This window comes from Chiloscyllium plagiosum, chromosome 19 (assembly GCF_004010195.1).
Source record: "Chiloscyllium plagiosum isolate BGI_BamShark_2017 chromosome 19, ASM401019v2, whole genome shotgun sequence".
Lineage (NCBI taxonomy): Eukaryota > Metazoa > Chordata > Chondrichthyes > Orectolobiformes > Hemiscylliidae > Chiloscyllium > Chiloscyllium plagiosum.
Genome location: NC_057728.1, coordinates 16,085,644 through 16,108,160, shown reverse-complemented (window position 1 = coordinate 16,108,160; position 22,517 = coordinate 16,085,644). Strand labels below are relative to the sequence as shown.

Here is a 22,517-nt window from a genome sequence, read left to right as displayed (position 1 = left end):
TGAAATTCATTCTACAAGCATATTTCCCTGTTTTAATAACTCACCAAATGTATTTACAACAGGATAACTAATGTCAAACACCTTTTATTCTTCATCTTCAGTGGAAATGAATTTGACAGATGAATATTACATAAGTGGTGGTGGCATGAAGTCCAGATACAAAGCAGGCAAGATAATGTTCCACTGGGGCAAGTGTAATGCAACAGAAGGATCAGAACATACCATAGATGGACAAAAATTTCCATTGGAGGTGATTTGCTTTATTTTTAACATTTGATCTAATATATGTATATATATATTTTCTAAATTTATGTATTTAATATGCAAAAGGTACCTGCGTCGATTTTCTGAAGAAAACTGCTCTAGACTCTACCTGAGGCTCGAAAATCAGCACATCCACATTGCATTTCAATGTTACAATTTATTGAAAGAAAGAAGGAAACTTTAAATTGAGTGTTATCGTAGTGTATGAACATAAGTAAAATCAGACATAAAAAATAAAACAAAGAACTGTGGATGCTGAAGATCTGAAATCTAAACAGAAATTGCTGAAGAAACTAAGCAGGTCTGGCAGTACCTGTGGAGAAAAAGCTGAGTTGATGTTTCAGATCCAGTGACCCTTCTTCAGAAACAGCAGAAACTCAAGTTGGGTCTTTTTCCCCGGTACGGAAATTCCATTGCTTGGTATGTAGGGTGTAGGGGCCATGGGGCATGGTGAAAGGATGTAACTTTGCACTGCAAGCACACATTAAGACCTTTAGAAATTTACCTTTCAAAAACTCTAGACCATGGCTCTCAACCTCTGAGGGACTGTGAAAACGTTGGCTTGACTCCATGAAAATTATGGAAAATCGGGAGATTCTTATCCCTGCAATGTAGGGTTGAGAGTGCTCAGTGTTTGCTTGCAACCCGCAGCTTATCCTACATTGGTAAAACAAGGGGTGTCACAAATGAGGCTCGGAATTCTGGAATAAGATTGCAGGCTTCATTTTAATTGATCCGCAAAGCTTCCTAACTCCGAACAAAAATCTAGTGCATCCTTCCCTTGGTAAGGAAACCCTACCACACCCTTAGAACTACCCCGCAGTGTATTATTGCCAATGGGACAAGTTAAGTACTGTCAACTGCTGGTTTGCCAATTTATTTGGGATAGTTCCCTTTCTACTTCTTAAAAACAAATTTTCTACTCTTAGTCAGATATTTTTATTTCTTCCTGTGCTGCCTCCTTTCTCATTTTTAAACTTAACCTAATAATGTCCTATTGGCTTAGCATAGGTTGGTTAGCTCAGATGGTTAGACTGTGGTGCTGATAATAGCAAGGTCATGGGTTCAATCCCCACAGAGACCAGCTATAGCATTGGGATTTGCACTTGCTGGGTCTGTGTTTGTCATTGCGTTTGATCCAAAGGGAATTCATGGAATGCTCACAGGATGGTATTTGGAACAGCTGTGATGGAGCCCACAAGGGAGCAGGCTTTTCTGGACTTAGTGCTATGTAATGAGACAGAGTTTATAAAAGATCTTAAAGTTAGGGAACACTTAGGAGGCAGCGATCATAATATGGTAGAGTTCAGTCTCCGTTTGAAAGGGAGAAGACAAAATTTGATGTAATGGTGTGACAGTTAAATAAAGGTGATTACAAGGGCATGAGAGAGGAACTGATGAAAATCGACTGGAAGCAGAGCCTAGTGGGGAAGACAGCAGAGCAACAATTGTGGGAGTTTCTGGGTATAATTGAAGATACAGTTCAGAGGTTCATCCCAAAGAAAAGAAAGATTATCCAGGGGTGGGGAGTGGAGGGAGGGATTAGAAGCCATGGCTGACAAAGGAACTTAGGAAATGTATCACAGAAACAGAGAGAGCCTATAATGTGGCCAAGAGCACTGGGAAATCATAAGATTGGGAAGGTGACAAAAACCATCAGAGGATAACAAAGAGAGAAATAAGGAAGGAGAGGATCAAATATGAATGTAGGCTAGCCAGTAACATTAGAAATGATGGTAAAAGTTTATTTCAATACATAAGAAACAAACGAAAGGCAAAAGACATTGGGCCGCTCCAAATTGATGCTGGAAGGCTAATGATGGGAGATAAGGAAATAGCTGAAGAACTTAGTAAGTACTTTGCGTCAGTCTTCACAGTGGAAGACATGAGTAATATCTCAACAATTAAGGAGAGTTAGGAGGCGGAGTTGAGTATGGTAACCATTACAAAAGAGAAAGTGCTAGAAAAGCTAAAAGGTCTAAACAAAGATAAATCTCCTGGGCCCGATGGGCTACATCCGAGAGTTCTGAGGGAGGTGGCTGGGGAAGTAGCAGAGGCATTGGTTGTGAGCTTTCAAAAGTCACTGGAGTCAGGGAAAGTCCCAGATGATTGGAAGAATGCTGTTGTAACCCCCTTGTTCAAGAAACGATCAAGACAAAAGATGGAAAATTATAGGCCAATTAGCTTAACTTCGGTTGTTGATAAAATCCTAGAATCCATCATTAAGGATAAGATTTCTAAATTCTTGGAAGTGCAGGGTCGGATTAGAACAAGCCAGCATGAATTTAGTAAGGGGAGGTCATGCCTGACAAACCTGTTAGAATTCTTTTAAGAGTTAACAAGTAGGTTAGACCAGGGAAACCCAGTGGGCGTTATAGAGTCATAGAGTTGTAGAGATGGACAGCACAGAAATAAACCCTTTGGTCCAACTCGTCCATGCCAACCAGATATCCCAACTCAATCTAGTCCCACCTGCCAGCACCTGGCCCATATCTCTCCAAACCTTTCTTATTCATATACCAATCCAGATGCCTTTTAAATGTTGCATATGTACTAGCCTCCACCACTTCCTCTGGCAGCCCATTCGACACATGCACCACCGACTGCGTGAAAACGTTACCTCTTAGGTCTCTTTTATATTGTTCCCCTCTCAGCCTAAATCCATGCCCTCGAGTTCTGGACTCCCCCACCCCAGGGAAAAGACTTTGTCTATTTACCCTAACCATGCCCCACATGATTTTCTAAACCTCTATAAGGTCACCCCTCAGCCTCCGATCCTCTAAGGAAAACAGCCCTAGCATATTCAACCTTCCCTTTAGCTCAAATCCTCCAACCCTGGCAACATCCTTGTAAATCTTTTCTGAACCCTTTCAAGTTTCACAACATCTTTCCGATATGAAGGAGACCAGAATTGCATGCAATATTCTAAAAGTGGCCTAACCAATGTATTGTACAGCTCTACATGACCTCCCAACTCCTGTACTCAATACGCTGACCAATAAAGGAAAGCATACCAAGTGCCTTCTTCACTATCCTATCTACCTGCGACTCTACTTTCAAGGAGCTATGAACCTGTACTCCAAGGTCTCTTTGTCCAGCAACATTCCTAGGACCTTACCATTAAGTGTATCAGTCCTGCTAACATTTTCTTTCCCAGAGTGCAGCACCTCGTATTTATCTAATTTAAGCTCCATCTGCCACTCCTCAGCCCATTGGCTCATCTGATCAAGATCCCATTGTAATCCAAGGTAGCCTTCTTCGCTGTCCACAACACCTCCAATTTTGGTGTCATCTGCAAACTTACTAAGTCTACCTCTTAAGCTCAGATCCAAATCATTTATATAAATGATGGAAAGTAGTGGACCCAGCACCAATCCTTGTGGCTCTCCACTGGTCACAGTCCTCCAATCTGAAAAACCACCCTCCACCACCACCCTCTGTATCAAAATCTATCTAGACTTGCAAAAGGCCTTTGATAAGGTGTCTCACAAGAGACTGCTGAGTAAGATGAGGGCCCATGGTGTTCGAGGTGACCTTCTGACATGGATTGAGGATTGGCTGTCTGACTAAAGGCAGTGAGTTGGGATAAAAGTTTCTTTTTCAGAATGGCAGCCGGTGACAAGTGGTGTCCCGCAGGGTTCAGTGTTGGGGCTGTAGCAGTTCACTTTATATATTAATGATCTGGATGAAAGGACTGGGGGCATTCTGGTGAAGTTTGCCGATGATAAGAAGTTAGGTGGACAGGCAGGTAGTACTGAGGAGCTGGTGAAGCTGCAGAAAGATTTAGACAGTTTAGGAGAGTGGTCCAAGAAATGGCTGATGAAATTCAGTGTGAGCAAATGCGAAGATTTGCACTTTGGAAAAAAGAATACAGGCATGAACTATTTTCTAAGTGGTATGAAAATTCATAAAACCAAAGTAGAAAGGGATCTAGGAGTTTTATCCAGGATTCTGTAAAGTTTAACTTGCAGGTTGAGTCTGTGATTAAGAAAGCAAACGTAATGTCATTCATCTCAAGGAGGGTTGGAATATAAAAGCAGCGAATTGCTTCTGAGACTTTATAAAGCTCTAGTTAGGCCCCATTTGGAATACTGTGTCCAATTTTAGGCCCCTCATCTCAGGAAAGACATACTTGCACTGGAGCGTGTCTAGCGGAGATTCACACGAATCATCCCTGAAATGGTAGGCCTAACATACGATGAACGACTGAGGATCCTGGGATTGTATTCATTAGAGTTTTGAAGGCTGAGGGGAGATCTAATAGAAGCTTACAAGATAATGCATGGCTTAGAAAGGGTGGACGCTAGAAAGTTGTTTCAGTTGGGCAGGGAGAATATGTCCCATGGGCACAGCCTTAGAAATAAAGGGGGTCAATTTAGAACAGAAATGAGAGACATTTCTTCAGCCAGAGAGTGGTGGGCCTGTGGAATTCATTTGCATGGAGCACAGTGGAGGCCGGCACGTTAAATGTAATCAAGGCAGAGATTGATAAATTCTTGCAAGGAATCAAGGGCTACAGGGAGAGTTCGGGTAAGTGAAGTTGAAATGCCCATCAGCCATGATTAAATGGTGGTGTGGACTCAGTGGGCTGAATGGCCTTACTTCCACTCCTATGTCTTATGGTCTTATGGTCTCCTAGATCATCCCCTGCCATTACATTGTTTATTTGCTCAAAGTAATTGCCTGGAACCAAGTCCACTATTACCCTTTTCTTTTCTGGCCTGTTAAGATTTTCAAACATTTTCCATTTGAAAGGCCATTTTGAAATGGATTATTAATCAAAAACCCACTCTTATTTAAAGTGTAATACTGCATAACACAAAATCTGGACGTGCTGCAAGTTAAGGGTATTTTTAGTCACATCTCTGGCCACCACTCCCAGGTTACTCTTGACTGTAACAACTTAAGTCATGGCCTCTCATTTTCACACGTTGGCCAGCCATTACAAAAGCATTCATGAGCCACAATGATCGAGCAAGCAGTCCTACAAATGTGGAAGGTACTGCCTTCTTTGACACATACTTCAGACAATTACAATTTCAAATTATCCTTTCTAGTTTGCCTGCTTATCCCTTCTGCTAAGTTCTTTTCACTGCTTGCTAGTCTGTAAGACACTGCTAATGCTCCCTGTCTCATTTATCACTTTGGCCAAATAAATTTAACTTTTGCACCATCCCCATACCATCTCTGTTTCTAATAGTGTAGTGAAATCTTTTGATGAAATGAGATGCAATGAAATCCATTGCTAGTCCTTTCTACTCTTTTTCTGTTTAATATTTTGTAACCATTCAGTTTCATTCTACTGTCTAAATTTGGGTCAGGACATGTTAGCCCTTAAATGCCACCCGTACAATTTTAATCGTACATTTTACTAGTTTTAATTACACTACAGGAAGCCAAACCACCCTTTGGTTATTTGGTAGTTATATCCAGTATATTTTCTGATGCTGTTTTTCTTACATCTTTCCTAAGCCTCCAATCCTGTTAGGTTGCTTTTCCTTTACATCATCTTGTTTCTCTCTTCCCTTTAACACAGTCTCCACCAAATATCTCTCAGCAAGCACACTGATCACAGTTTTATTGACACTTTACTCACACTATTCATACTTAGCTATTTGCACTCTTAATAACCTGGAATTATCTTTTGTTTGTCTCTCCACCTACATATTCTGTACCTGTGCACCCCTCTCCACTTCACCTGATGAAAGAGCAGTACTTCAAAAGCTTGTGATCTTAAATAAACTTGTTGGACTATAACCTGGTGTCCTGTGACTTACGACTTTGTCCACCGCATCTCTAATTCCCAGTTTTGTTTGGTAAAGCTTAAAATCTTAATTAGTCCATAACCATTCCAGAACTGGCTTCAGCTCGCAAGGAATCTTGACCCAAGTGGTATTGCTACTTACTTGATTTTATAATCGCTGCAGTTTCCTTTTTGCAGATCCCCAAATATATATCTTCGTATGATATTGGTTCCATAGTGGACTCCACTTCCCAGCTACTTCCTGCTTATTCCATAATATCCATTCCCTTTATAAGTAGCTGACAAAGCACTATTTGGAGATGTTGTCTGTTGCTACAAAGTACTTAATTATATTGCTGACTATTGCTGGTCAATCCATCTCTTTACTGCAGACAACCATTTGCTAAATGTTCCTGTAATATGGCTTCTGTTTGTCCTCTGAATTTGTGTACATTGTTAACTACAAAAAAATTCAAAACTTAAAAATACTATTAAAAATGTCAAATCAAACTAAAGGTGGAATTTTCCCATCTTCTCAAGTGGCATGAGCAATGGAAAGAATTTTGGGAGAATATGCAAAGAGTGGAAATAAAAATCTGATTCACAAAATTGAGAAATAAATGTCCATTTTTCCCCTTAACATTTCAATGGTTTGAGGGGAGTCTCACTGGTAAGCAGTGAGCACCTTATTTCCACACATTTGCATGTCATTATTAGTTAATCTCACATGATTTGTATGAAGTTTGCGATTCTCTCAGGTATTGACGAGAAATGAGGTAGTGCCAATTCCTGAAATAGAAGTCAGTGTTGTTACCTGGAGGATGCAGCTCACCACTTGCTTCTTTGGTCCTTCCCTCATCATCTCCTCAGGGCAGTTACATGAATGAAATAGTGATGAGTATAGGAGGTACAGTCAGTAAGTTTGCAGATAACGAGGTGTAAAGTTTATGATGTCAGGACAAACAGACAAGCTAGTCAGTGGCAAATGGAACCTAATGCATCACTTCACACTTTTCAGGATTTTGAGACATCTAACAAGGTGAGGGATTACATATTAATTGGTAGGACTCTAGGAAGTATAAAATTCAGAGAAACCTTGATGCACATGCCCATAGATCCTCAAAATCAATGTGAGCTCCTTTTTTAAGACATAGAAACATAGAAAACAGAAGCAAGAGTAGGTCAGTCTGACCTTTTGAGCCTGCTCCACCATTCAATATAATCATGGCTGATCATCCAACCCCCCCATTCTGACGTTTTCCCATACCCTTCAATCCCTTTAGCCTGAGGAACTATATCTAACTCCTTCTTGAAAACATTCAATGTTTTGGCCTCAACTGCTTTCTGTGGTAGTGAATTCTACAGGCTGCCACTCTCTGGGTGAAGACATTACTCCTTGTCTCAGTCCTAAAAGCCCTTATCATTAAGCTATGAACCCTGATCTGGACTCCCCCCATCATCAGGAGCATCCTTCCATATCTAACCTGTCTAGTTCTGTTAGAATTTTGTAGGTTTCTATGAGAGATCCCTCATTCTTCTAAACTTCAGTGAATATGATCCTAACCAATCCAGTCACAGGCAGTCAGAGGTAGAATGAACCTTTACCTCCAGAGAAGTGTACACTTGAGAATGATCAAGTGGTGTCACATGCAAGGTGGCCATAAGTGTGGAACAGAAGTGGAGGCAGTGAGCTATTGAAAGACATTCACATTAACTTTGGACTTGGCGATCTCCTCACTAAAGTGCTAAGACCTGGCTGTACTTATCATCACTCAAGGGTTGGTGGATGCCAGAAGTCAATTGCAATACTGATTCTCTGAAATGAGCAGTACTCACCACTACAGTTTCTGTAATCCTTGGAGTGTATAAAGAGGCTGTTTAGCTCTGACATTGTAGCTCGTAACATGGCCCTATAGCTAAAATGACAATCAGGCATGCGATGGTTTAGGGTGCATGTATATTTACAATGAAGTACGTCACCTGTGCCATCTATGCCCCCTCAGCGCAGTTTTATTTTAAAGACTATGCCCTCCCACGATGTCTTGGTGCAGTACCGGGATCTGCAGTCAGGATAGGAGTGGAGTCTGCTCTCTAGTAAAGCCTGCTTGCCTGGAAGGTTTGGGCATAAGATGCACGGGCCTTTCATGTTCAGATGTTCAGAGAATGTGCCGCACAGAGGCAGGCTCAGCCTCTCCAGCTGCAACTTCCATGTGGAGATCACAAGCAGTGGGGAGGTAGGGGGCCTAGCATCCCTGGGCCGTTTCATCCTTCACCACCTGTGGATAAGTGCCAGTGATGTATTCACCAGAATGCACTCCCACATCTAATCTAGAAACAGAACATACCGAGGTCGGACTCTCAGGAGAAATCCTTGCTGCTACATCTTTGGGGAATGTATAGTTTCTCCCTCTAAGGTGGAGCGGGCATGCTAGCTGATTGGGGTGAAGGCAGTGTGGGTGCTGCTGGTAGATGCTTGAGGGGCCATTAGTTTTGCAACAGTGTTGAAGTTGAGCATCTTTCAAATTGTTCACAATGGTGATGAGAGTGCAGAACAAAGATTAGTTGGTAGTCTACACCTGGAGGTCTCAGATCTCCACGTGATGCTTTCAATCCTCTCCAGCCAGTTTGGGGATCTTCTCCTGGTAGCAGGGTGAGGACACAAATGCTGTCCACCATATTAAATCCATCTTCACTATCTCCACCGTGTTGCGTGACATTTCTTCCCGCAATGAGACAGCAGGATGAACTGAGTGGGATGGAAATGGCTTGAAGGGCTGTTAGTGATGATGCAGGGACAGGTTTGATTTTGCTGAGCTGCTCCCAGTCATGGATAGGAAGCACAGAGGTCAGGGAGAGTTATTACGTTTTGAAGATGAGTTGGGTGAGAGACATTGAGTGAAGATGCTACACACGGTAGTGAGAGTGGTAGACCATTAGTCTCAATGGAAGATGTATGAATGGAGTTAAAAATCACACAACACCAGGTTATAGTCCAACAGGTTTAATTGGAAGCACACTAGCTTTCAGAATGTCACTCCTTCATCAGGTGGTAGTGGAGGGCTCAATCCTAACACACAGAATTTATACCATCTTTGTACCCAGCCCAACACCGGCATCTCCAAATGTATGAATGGAGTTAGTGAGTGAGTGTGGGAGTGCAGAAGGTCATTGACTTTCTTTCAACATTCCTGAGTGTTTCTTATTGCCAGGATACTGGCTGGATATCTCTGTCCGTGCTGGCAGCACCTACTGCCGCGCCTGCCTTTGGCAGTCCAAAAGCGTTGCCTCCTTCTCCACTGCTCCAATTAGCTCCCCTGTTTGTTGAAGCAGGGTGCCGACTTCACTTTCTTGGTTGGGTCCCTCTGTGATGATAGTTGAGGAGCAGAGCTCAGGATTTGCAATAAGGAAAGCTGCCATGAGGCATAGTGGAAAATTCTCCATGCAACTCCCTGTAAATGACACCTAGCCCAAAAAAATAGCAAAATTCAGACCTACATTTTACACCTTCTATGCTCACTTAAGTTCAGCAACATAGATCTATTCAGTCTATTAATTGTAGTTGCCTTCCTATATGTGTATTCCAGCCCTGTATCTACATTTCTCATCATTCACAAAGCCTGCCTCTGGTCTATTAAGATCCCTTCCTCCTGATCAATCCTTTTCTATCGGGGAAAATAACAACAGATAACTCTGATCTCATTCTTAAGTGTAATGACTGCAGATAGTTCATCCCTTTTTTCTGAAAAGCTAAATGCAATCCTCATTGGCAGCATGTGAGAGAGAGCCATTTCACTGATTCAACAAAAATGGAACCTACTTACATTGGGATTCAATTTATTAGCCATGATGAACATTCAGAAGACAATGAATTGAATGTCATGCATTTTTATTAAGCATATCCAAAATTTGTTCTGGTTTGGAGCAAAATAATTTTTCTAAACTCAATTTTGACAATTTCAATTCCAAAAAGAGATTCATAACTCACTCTTTCTTTATGTCTGAGTTGGAATCGTTCTCCTTATTTTCTCAAAGTCAAATGTCAAAACAAATTGTATTTCATGAATTTGTGTCATTTGCATTTTTAGGGAATATTTTCACAATACCATCCTACCTACTGCGCCATTTTGATTTCAGGCTTACATTGTTACGAGATATAGCTAATTTGGTGGCGCAATAGAGCTAGTTATCTACTGTAGGCTGGTGCTTCCTGAGAATCTGTTTTGAATTTCCCAATTCCATGCTATTTTGGAGCCTCTCAGCCAGCAGAGAGGAAATAAAATTTTACATTATTGCTCTGATGTAAGCTAAATTCTAATTCAGGTCCCCAATTCACTGAAATATTCTTGTGATTCACTGTGTCAATGTGCTTCCTATATGCATGCAATGTTTTAGTTTATATTGTAATTTTAAATTTCTGTAAATATCAGAAGCGTATTTATGTCGGAATGATAGGGCTGTTCCATAAATGTATGCAAATTTAAACAAAATAGATGCAACTTGTATCTGGTACTCCATGAAAGTGTAACTAACATTTATTCTACACACCTGAAGTTGAGAATATTAATTGATTTGCTTATGTGCTTTCAGATGCAGATCTTCTGCTTTGAGTCAAATCTTTTTAAAAGTTTTGAGGAGGCGTTGCAAGGACAAGGCAGTCTCAAAGCTCTCTCTGTCTTATTTGAGGTGTGTAAACTATTTGAGTACAGAAATTGATCCTTCCTTTGGAAAGCTGTAAATATGTAAAAGGTTAATATTTTCCGTTGTCTTCAGACCAGCCCCACATTTCAATTTTTTTTTCAAATCTGTAATTAGGTGCAAGAACTTAAAATTTAAAAATGTGTACTTGCTTTCCCATTGCGAGCACAGATCAGATAACAAACTGGGGGAAAATTTTCTAATTTCTCTTTGAGAGTATAGCTTCTTACTAAAAACGAATTCATAAAATATGACTACTTTTTCCTTGTCCAAGAAGAGGAATGTTTGTGCTTGGGCATTAATTCCTAACATTTGCAAAAGCTTCACACCCTATCTTGGAGCTGATAATTGCTACTTTTGTCTCTTATAACATTCCATATTTTGAGAAGCAATACTCTAATTCTATTGTCACATGTGCTAGAGCATTCTTTGTCAGGATTTCAACACTATTCGATTCCCTACCTCTACAATTGGCACACTTCTCAAACACAAGATCATTAATTGATGATTTGCTTCCTTGCCCTTTTGTTTTGAAGTTTTCTATCATGCACTTTAGAGCTTCCTCAGTTGGAAACACACAATGAAAGAACATACTATTATTTGGAGAAACTGAAATACCATTGAATCAAAATAGAGGCAGATGTCATAAAATGGTCCAAGCCTGTATTTATCTGCTCCCTGTATGATGTATATGGTTTTTCTGCGAAGCACTGAAAATTGTCTATGGGCAAACAACTCAAACACAAAAGCCCCTTGAGGAGTGCCCAATGGCAAGACACAGCACATCAACAAGGTGCCAGCCCTAGGTCACTGGTCAGAGCAATTTGAAACACTTTGCATTGCCAAGTGCACAGTGCATGAAACTGCCATCCACCAACAGACCACAGCTTATCTAAGAACAACTGGATGAGAGCCTGACTCTGGAGGGAACCATTCACCCCGCGACTCCCTCGTCACCGCATCAACTTCAACACCACACCTGATACCTTTCCCTGCAACCGCAAGAGGTATAACACCTGCCCCCACCTCCCCACTCACCTCCGTTTCAGACCCCAAGCAATCCTTCCAGATCAGACAGAGATTCACCTGCACTTCATCTAACCTGATCTACTGTATCTTGTGCTCCCGAAGTGGTCTCGTCTATATCGGGGAGGCCAAATGCAGACTTAGGGACCAGTTCGCAGAACATCTGCACTCTGCACACATCAACCAACCTGACCTTCTGGATGCCATCCATTTTAATTGCCCCTCCCACTCCACTGGGCGGCATGTCCATCCTTGGCTTCTCCACTGTCAGAGTGAGGCCAAATGCAAACTGGAGGAACAGCACTTGATGTTTCACCTGGGGAGCATACAGCCCAATGGCCTCAATATTTATTTCACCAGCTTCAAAATCCCTCCACCTCCAGCCCTCCACCTCCCTCTAGCCTCCCTGACCTAACCAGTCCATCTTCCTACTTACCTTTCTGTTCCACCCTTCCCACTGACCAATCACAATAGCCCCCTACCTGCATCCACCTATCACCATCCCACTTAGCCCACAAATCCCAACACCCCCCAACCACTCACCCCATTTACTTCTGGGCTCCCCTCCCCCTCCCAGTCCTGACAAAGGATTTCAGCCTGAAGCGTTGACTTTCCTGTTCTTCGGATGCTGTCTGATCTGCTGTTCTTTTCCACCTTCACATCTATTGACTTAGGAAGAAAGTGTGACTGCTTTTGATTAGGTAACCAGAATAATGCCTTAGGATCGAAGGAATTTCATCTGAAGCCTCCATCTGTGCCCCCCCCACTACCCTACAAACCAAGTTCATGAGCTTTTCATGGCTTTTTGAGATTGGGGCAGGATTCCACAGACCCTATGCAATGCTGTTATCATCACTTCATACAAAAAGAAAGGAGAAAAGTCAGGTTACTCCACTTATTGTGGGATCACCTTCCTTTTTATTGCTGATAAGATTCTGACTTAGAATACCTCTGAACAAGCTTGTCTCTGCTTTTGCAAAATAAATCCTCCAAGAGAGCCTTTGAGGTTTCAGAGTTAACAGAGCCATCACAGACATGTATTTGTCTGGGTATACATACCAAGAAAAATGTTGGAAGATTAGATTACATTACAGTGTGGAAACAGGCCCTTCGGCCCAACAAGTCCGCACCGACCCGCCGAAGCACAACCCACCCATACCCCTACATTTACCCCTTACCTCACACTACGGGCAATTTAGCATGGCCAATTCACCTGACCTGCACATCTTTGGACTGTGGGAGGAAACCGGAGCACCCGGAGGAAACCCACGCAGACACGGGGAGAACGTACAAACTCCAAACAGTCAGTCGCCTGAGGCGGGAATTGAACCCGGGTCTCTGGCGCTGTGAGGCAGCAGTGCTAACCACTGTGCCACTGTGCCGCCCACAAAGCCAATGGCTCAACGTCACCTTTCTCGATCTCACCAAGTCATTTGACACAGTGAGCAGAGGTGGCCTTTGGGAAATGCTAAAACACATTGAAGTCCACCAGCTTCATTACCATGGTGAAGCAACTTCTTGCAGACATCAACACCCTCCAGATTGCGGCTAATTTAGTTAAATCACAATGTTACAGTTTACCAAAGTGTGTTTAAACAGCTGCTGCTGAGTTAACCTCTGAGTATTTTTTGCTATTTCTGTATTTTTGTTTTCATCTCTCTATTCTTGACACTTTTCCACAAGGTTCCTGTCACTGCATGATTTAGTATGCCTGTAGAACTGGAACAACGGGTTTCCCACATGCGCTTTCCTTTATTTTTGAAGGAATAAGCGGGTAAAAATGGACCAATGCCAAAACCCATACTGCACCAGAATGAGATTGCACCTACTTGCTGTTTCCGTCTATTCCACATTTATAAGCAGGGGCATTCCTGACTGCCAACGTTTTGCTGAAACTGCCTACATGGAATATAGGTCATTGGACAACCACCTAATGAAATGCGCTGTCTGGTGACATTTACAATCTGTCACACAGACAGGACCTTGAGGCTGGCATTTTCAGTAATAGGCAGAGTCCTCTCTCACCTCCATGTAATGATGTCCTGGAGAGAATTCCTGGAGTTAAAGGCAGACTCCCCTTCTAACCAACACTGCTTGCTGTGTGGCCTCCATTTTTCAATTTTTTTAAAGATCTACGTCAAATTCCTAATTGTCACTCTGTCACACACAGCTCACCACAGCTTGTAATCTTTTCCCATTGTTCAAGTGAAAGATCAATTTATCTAGGTTATTGTAAATATTTCCATGTCAAAATACATGGAGATTTCAGTGTGTTTTCATAAAGTTTTGATTCCTGCTGAGATTTTTTATTACATATAAAGTAAGATGTTTGATTATTTGCAACATATTACAAATAATAATTTGTGAGTAGAAGAGGTACTGTCAGAAGAGTAATTGTTTTCTTACAGTACACTTGCATGATTTTTACACTTGATTTGTTAACAGTGCATTCTTTAAACAAATCAACAAACAGTATGTCAGGAAGGAACTTTTAACATACATCATATCTAAACTTAATCACCAATGTGCTATTAATGTGGGGTATGTTGAAGCAAACAACTGTTACGACATGGGGTAAACTCTCCTGCTTATTTAAACCAGTAACACAGAAAAGATTTATCCCATGCGGTCATCTGCGAAAATTCAAGCAATCAAAAACTATTTACAGTAAAAATTAACAACTTTATTTCTTTAAGTATAACAGAGAATAATTAACTAACAACCATTTACAACTCCTTCCTCTAACCTATCTCTTACCTTCCCCTCTATAATACTAATCTGATAAAACCCCAAATTAAGATTGACAAAACAAAACTTCTTATCTCAAAATCAGGCAGCTTCAGTTTTCTCTGTATTCCTGTCTTCTTTCCTTCTTCTTTGGGATTCTGCTTCATAGGTTACTGATCAATAAAGGTACCTTTAAGAGAGCTTTTTTTGGGCAGTCTCTACATGCTGGTGGCTTGGCAGTTCTCCTCCCAACTGTTCAATTTTCTCCGGTCTTATACCCCCAAAGCATCAGATTGTGTCATTGGCTTTTAAGATTGTCAATATACTAAATTCAAATTGGATTGGAGTTTGGTATTTGGGGTGGGGGTGGGGGTGGGGGGGTAAAATTTAAACTGATTGGTCCAATTCAAATCTGTTTTGTCATTTCCAGGCAACCAGCTACCCCAGTAGCTGGAGCACATGTTGCATTGTGTTTTATTGAGAACACTTGGTGCTGTCACTGCTAGCTTTTAACTCTCTTAACGGTACAGTTCACCCACATCTTCATAACACAACCAATTTTAAAACTGTCTCAATTTTACAGATTGGTCCAGAAGATAATATGGATTATGAAAGTGTCATACGTGGTGTGGAAGCAGTTAGCCGATATGGTAAGTTCAGTAGATAAATAGTCAAGGAGGGAACCACTCCAGTGTATCTAGATTGAAAGAAATGAAAAGGCTTCAGAATTCAAACTGAGCAAAGTGAGTTATTTATTGTTATTATGTAGGATTCTGAAATAATATTAAGTAACAGGAAAATAGATTTTAGTTATATAAATTGTGCAAATGTTAACTAACATTTCTTAAAGATGAAAAATATACTGGAAATAAAAATCTAGTGAATCAGCATTTGCAAAAAATGATTTGGATACTATAAATCCAAACAGGCACTCTGGGATTGTAGCTGACAGTGGCCAATAGCCTTATCTCTGTTGGAATTGGCAGGATTAATTAGAGTCACTCTTCACGCAGTAGTCTGGCAGACACATCCATGACATCTCAACTATTCCATTTGTATAAGGAGATTAATATTTTAAAATAAGTGCATTTTTTTCTTCAAGTTTAGAAAAATATTTTTGCACTTCTTGTGCATTTTATTTTATTGTTGATCTGTGGGCTCAGTAAGTTAGCACTGCTGCAGGGACTCAGATTTGATTCTATCTTTGGGCGACTGTCTGTGTGGAGTTTGCAAATTCGCCCCATTTCCGCTTGGGCAACTCAGGATGCTCTGGTTTCCTCCCACAGTCCAAAGATGTGCAGGTTAGGTGGATTGACCATGCTAAATTGCCCATAGTGTCCAGGGATGTGTAGGTTAGGTTAACTGGCCCATTGGGAATGCAGGTTTACAGGTATGGTGGGGGTGGGGGGGAGTAGTGAGTCTGGGTGGGATGCTCTTTGGAGGTTTAATGTGGACTTGATGGGCCGAATGGCCTGCTTCCACACTGTAGGGATTCTATTCTATGATTCGATAATTCTTTTTTCAGCGGGAAATATTTGCCTACATTTTTAGACATTACAGGAAACCCTCTCACAGACACAAATCTCCTGAACTCCAAGAATGCCTTTGGGGAGCTTTAACCTGCATGCAGCCCAAGGCAATTTTATACTGTAAATTTAACACAATAATTAACTTTCTCATTTCTGATTTCTAAAATGCTATGCCACAAATTAATGAATATAATGGATGTATAAATTCATACTGTGGGATAATGAATTTTAAACTTTGAGCGCATCTGAAATTCCTCTTTCTGTTATTACAGGGTAGCCATTCATTCAGTTTGTTTTAACTACTTTCAAAATAATAAGGATTGGTGAGCACATTGAGTACTTGCGCTTGCTAAACCAAATCCAGTGAAGGGATAGTTGTGGAATAAGCAATTGAATCGACTTGTAATTTCAGAAATAGGACTCACTTGGTTGCCACTTTATAAAACTGTGCAAGTAATTGTGTGATGTGGATGCTGGTGGATCCATTGGAGTTAAAAAAAATTGGGAGAGATATTTGTAAAAAAAGGCTGCTTCAAGCTTGCAAAAATTACCATTTAATTCAAAGCTACCCCTTGGATTCTTTGATAATTCTACTATATGAACAGCTACTTGTATAGTATGCTAGCGTTAATATTGACATTTGGTAGTTAAAGAAGTGATTATTTTCTACATAATGAATCTTCATTCAAGATTTTTCATTGTTTTAGGAAAACAGGCAATGGTGGAACCATTCATTTTACTGAACCTTCTTCCAAACTCCACGGATAAATATTATAGTTATAATGGCTCCCTTACTACACCTCCCTGTACAGAAACTGTCCAATGGATTGTGTTTAAAGAAACTGTTCCCATTTCTGAAATTCAGGTAAATTCCACTACTTTACAGTGTTTAAGTTGTGCAGTAGTTTGTAAATTGTGTAGCTTAATGCAAAGTAGAAAAGTCACAGGATGTAACAGAAATATTATCAATTTTACAAGAGTCAGCAATAACTGCAGTGCTGTGCTCCCTATTCCCAATCCACAAGGTGCCATTTTGAGCCAATTCCAGAAGACTGTGTGGTACATAATCTTCTGCAGAATAATTGCTGAGTGAGCACAGTGTGCAGCCCCAGAACTGTTTAAATTTTCACAATCTGGGACAATTTCATTTTTTAAAAGGAACATTGCATGCATGTATGTGTGTGTGTGTATATATTGTAATTCTCAGAGTAAGTATGTATGGAGCCTCACTCGATTTTCCTGTTGGGTCTCAATATCCCTTCATTGTGCTGTCCTTGAAATGTTGTCAGAACACTAGATATCTCCAAGCTATATTTCCATTTCAGGAATTATGCTGCATGGTAGAAGGAAGTATCAGAAAATCTTCAGCTCCAGTCCATGATCCTTCCCTTCCCCCTACCACCATCTCTACCTCCATTCCTTACCTTAGAGTCATAGAGTCATAGAGATGTACAGCATGGAAACAGACCCTTTGGTCCAACCCGTCCATGCCGACCAGATATCCCGACCCAATCTAGTCCCACCTGCCAGCACCCGGCCCATATCCCTCCAAACCCTTCCTATTCATATACCCATTCAAATGCCTTTTAAATGTTGCATTTGTACCAGCCTCCACCACTTCCTCTGGCAGCTCATTCCATACACATACCACCCTCTGCGTGAAAAAGTTGCCCCTTAGGTCTCTTTTATATCTTTCCCCTCTCACCCTAAACCTATGCCCTCTAGTTCTGGACTCCTCAACCCCAGGGAAAAGACTTTGTCTATTTATCCTATCCATGCCCCTCATAATTTTGTAAACCTCTATAACGTCTCCCCTCAGCCTCCGATGCTCCAGGGAAAACAGCCCCAGCCTGTTCAGCCTCTCCCTTACCTATTAAATTATATTTAATTGGTGGCCACTTACGAATCTTTGGTGCATGGTTTTCAAATATGCATGTACATTCGACATCAAGAGAACGGAAGCAGACAATCCCAAAAATCAGAAATATATTGAATTAGCTACAGGTTTAAAAATATAAATAAATAAAACTTTCCAGTAATCAGAAACACTTTCTTTTTCTGTGAACAAATTAGCACTTGTTATTTGTGGGCCCAATTTTCACTACTTGCCAGAGAAACAGGAGTCAGGCCTGTTCCAAATTCTGAAACCCAAGCTCTCCCCTAAATCCTATTTCTGTAATATATTTGTCTCCAAGAGAAGTGGACGGGGAGGAATTGAGTTTTGGAGGCTGAAATGTAATGAGGGGTGGGGAGGTGGAAGAGGGGGTGATGCAGATCGGTCTGGTTAGAAAGCTTCCCTCAGTTCTTGGGGTCAGCAGCCCAGAACTCAATATTTTCTTTTCCCCCACAGACATAAGACAAGAAATAAGAGCAGGAGTGAACCATAAATTCTGTTGAGCCTGTCCGTTACTTAATATAATTCTCAACGATTTCACATTTCAACAGAACTTCTATGCCCTCTCCTGATAATCCTTGAATCTTTTTGAGATGGAAAATTGTCTTTCAGCATCTGAAAATAGTTGCTGACTAAAAAGCATTCACAACCTGTTCCAAAGAATCACAGCCATTTGGGTAAAAACGTTTTCCTTGTCCCAGTCCTCAATAAACACGGTGCCTGAGTGTTCTAGATTCCCAACCAGTGGAAGCAACCCTCCAGTGTCTACCCTGTCAAGGTCTTTCAGACTATTATGTACTTCAGTGATGGTACCTCTCATTCTAAACTCCATTGAATATATGCGCCATATAGCTTTTCTGTATAGGAAATCTTTTCATCACTGGCACCAGTCTAATTAGCCTTCATTATACTGACTTCAATACAAGTAAAGCCTTCCTTAAATATGGTGATGAAAACTGCACACAGTATTCCAGGTGTAGTCTCAAAGGCCTGGACAATTGTAGCAAGACTTCTTTGTTCCTCAACTCTAATCCCCCTGTGATAATCGCCAACTTGCCTTTGGCATTCTTATTACTTGTTGAATGTTAGCTCTGAATGCTACCATTTACAAAATGCATGCCTCATAAAAATAGTCTACTTCTCTATTTTCATGATCAAAATGAATAAACTTCCTCACATCATGCTCCAACCAATTCTCTGTTGCCTGTTCACTTAAAATGTCCATATCTCCTGCTAATCTCCATGTCTTCCTTATAACTTACTTTTCCACTTCGCTTTGTATTGTCAGCAAGCCTAGATTATGATGTGATTCTTTGTCTAAATCATCATTATAGATTTAGAAAATTAAGTTTACTATAGATCACATAATGGTGACACCCCCACCCAAAACCTCAGAAAGGTACATCCTGTGTTGCAGCTTCCTGCCCCATAAAAAATGTAATGTAAGAATAGAACAGTAATGAGGAGGCACAGTGAATTTGACAATTGACAAAAGCTTGAAGCTTTGTCTTTCCTAATCCCATTCTTCACTTCATTATGAAATGTGATTGACAGTCTTAAGAGGTTATTAAAGAGTTATCTGTCTTGGAATTGGTAAGTGATTAAGTGTTCTAATTGTTTGAATCTCTCCTGCATTTAATGTTTTAAATATTTTATATAAATTAATAATCTTGTGCATTAGAGTTTTCTAGCACTGTTTGAATGGTAGCCCTATTAGATTGTTAGAAGTTTATATTTAATGTCAATTTTAAAATATGGATATTGGGTCAGTGGCTGTGGAGGATCCATGAGAGACATGGAGTGGCATGCCAGCATTACATCCTGGTGTACCCAAATGATACCTTCTTTATTTTAATCACACCTGAAAGCAGCATGACCTAGCAGACCTGCTGAATTGTGGTGAGCTCTGTGCTGAAGGGAAAGCCACAAGTTGCAGAGAGAGAGAGGTGACTTGTGGTAAATTTAACCTGAGGGCCGACATGCCTTGGGTAAGGGGCAACTTTGAAAGGAGGGACCTTCTGCGGTGTTCTCAGTTCATTTGGGAATGGAACTCATTAGTCTGCATCACAAAATAGCCACCCAGCCAAACAAGCTAACTGACCCATCCACAACAGTTCCCAGACAACGATGAAAAATAGAGATTAGCTCACACATGCTCAAATCATGAACAAGACCTGGAGACATGAAAAATTAATGTAAATGCTCATTAACAATCCATTCCTGTTGATTTTTCATTATTCATTCATGAGATGTGGGTATCACTGGCTGGGCCATCATTTATTGCCTGTTTGTAGTTGCCCTTGGGAAGACGGTGGTGAGCTGCCTTCTTGACTTGCTGCAGCCCACATTCTGTAGGTTAATCCACAATGCCCTTAGGGAGGGAGTTCCAGGATTTTAACCCAATGACAGTGAAGGAATGGTGATATATTTCCAAGTGAGGATGGTGAGTGGTTTGGAGGGGAACTTGAAGGTGATGGTGTACCCATGTATTTACTGCCCTTGCCCTTCTAGATGGAAGTGGTTGTGTGTTTGGAGGATGCTGTCTGAGGATCTTTGGTGAACTTCTGCAGTGCATCTTGTAGATAGTACACACTGCTGCTATAGAGCGTCGTAGTGGAGAGGGTGGATGTTTGTGGGTGTAGCGCTAATCAAGCGGGCTACTTTGTCCGAGATCGTGTCAAGTTTCTTGTGTAGTTGGAGCTGCACTCACCCAGGCAAGTGAGGTGTATTTCACCACACTCCTGACTCATGCCTTGAGATAGTGGACAGGCTTTGGGAAGGCAGAAGGTAAATTACTCACTGCAGTAGCCTCTTACTGGCTCTTGTAGCCACTGTATTTATATAGTTTCTGCTCAATGGTATTCCTCAGAATGTTGATTGCAGGGGTATCAGTGATGATACCACCATTGAATGTCAAAGGACGGTGGTTAGATTGTCTTTTATTGGAGATGGTTTCATTGCCTGGCATTGTATAGCGTGTAATATATTACTTGCCACTTGTCAGCCTAAGCCTGTATATTGTCGCAATAAGCATGGACTGCTTCAGCATCTGAGGAGTCGTGAATGATGCTAAACATTTTGCAATCACTGGTGAACATGTGACCTTATAATGGAGGGAAGTTCATTGATGAGCATCTTTCAGTAATAAGCTACCAATTGTCTTAGAGAACTTTCAGTAACAGATATGCCTTTGTTTGAAATTATCTGTGGTTTTGACAACATGGAGTAAATTAATTGTCATTATACAAGTTATATCTGTATTCCAAAGGGATTTTGAATTTGTTGTCTGATTTGAGCATTCTACTGTCTGTAATTTTATCTTTAGTTTCATAACAATTTCTCAAATAAATAAATGTATTTTCAAATTCGCAGATCCCAGTGATTCTCTGTGTAATGAACCTACAGTAGCAAAAATTGCAATGACTTAAAAACAATTAACAAAATATACTGGAAATTTCACCTCACAAATCCTTAATGTGTGTGTGTTTTAATGGGCTTCTCCTAATATCTTAACCAGGCAATAACCTATTCATCCAAAACAAATCTATTAAATAAGCAGCATTATCCTCTGAAATGTATTTTAATTAAATTTTAAGTTGATGCCATACAGGACTGAAGGTCTCATTCAATTTCCAGTTCCCATTTCAGTGGGTCCTACAACGACTTGACTGCCCAAGGGCCAAGGAGGTGAAATTAGTCAACATTTCCTGATTTTAATTCACGTTCAATTGCCCCAGTAGAAAACTCACAAGTGAGGATCAGTTTGGGCTTTTTTAAAATTTAAATGATCTTACCTTTCTCTCTTGTTATGAAGAAGCTGCCATTTGACAGCTCTGTGAATAAATCTGTCCTTGCGTTGAAAAGGTTTTTGAAACACTTGTGCTTTGATCCAGCTGGAGGTATTCTGTGAGGTGCTGACCATGCAACAGTCTGGCTATGTAATGTTGATCGATTACCTTCAGAACAACTACAGGGAGCAGCAGTACCAATTCGTTGGGCAAGTTTTCTCCTCCTACTCAGGCACAGAAGAGGTTCATGAACCAGGTAGGTTCAAAACAGTTTGCCATTATAAATCTCTAAATTTTGCATTGGATCTTTTGTGATCGATTTTTTGCAGAAGTTGAAGAAATAATGTGTGTTTACATAACACCTACCATGACTTCAGGTAATCCAAAACACTTTAAAGGTTGTCATGTGGGAATCGGTAATGAAACTGCAGCTTGTTTGAAACAAAATTGTTGACCATCAGGCATGAACTATAATTTTAACTGCACTATAGGCTCAATAAATCTTGTGCAGCAGTTAACGGCTTTCAACTTGATTGAAAGGAAAGGAAGAAATTGCAACTATGTAGTGTCTCTTATCTACTGGAGTAACAGCACAGATTTTTTTGCCCATGTGCTCTGTATCATTCATGACTACTCAAACACTAAGTCAGTCCAGGTCCACATGCAGCAAGCCCTGGACAACATCCAGTCCTGGGCTGATAAGTGGTAAGTACCATACATGCCACAGAAATACCAGACAATGACTAGCGCCAACAACAAAATTGTAACATTTCTCATTGATGTCAATGGCATAATCACAACTTAATCCCATACTTTCAACATTCTGAGGATGACCATTGACCGAGAACTGA

At 40.8% G+C, this 22,517-nt stretch overlaps 1 protein-coding gene across 3 annotated transcripts in view; it reads left to right on the top strand.

Moving 5' to 3' along the window:
• ptprz1a (protein tyrosine phosphatase receptor type Z1a) overlaps positions 1-22,517 on the top strand; it is a 264,158-nt gene that overhangs the window by 143,660 nt on the left and 97,981 nt on the right. For all 3 annotated transcript variants that reach the window (XM_043709180.1, XM_043709179.1, XM_043709181.1), the window contains exons 4-8: positions 102-250; positions 10,595-10,690; positions 15,039-15,105; positions 16,692-16,849; positions 21,772-21,922. In XM_043709180.1, coding sequence (XP_043565115.1) covers positions 102-250; positions 10,595-10,690; positions 15,039-15,105; positions 16,692-16,849; positions 21,772-21,922 — 621 coding nt within the window. The remainder of the gene's footprint in view (positions 1-101; positions 251-10,594; positions 10,691-15,038; positions 15,106-16,691; positions 16,850-21,771; positions 21,923-22,517) is intronic.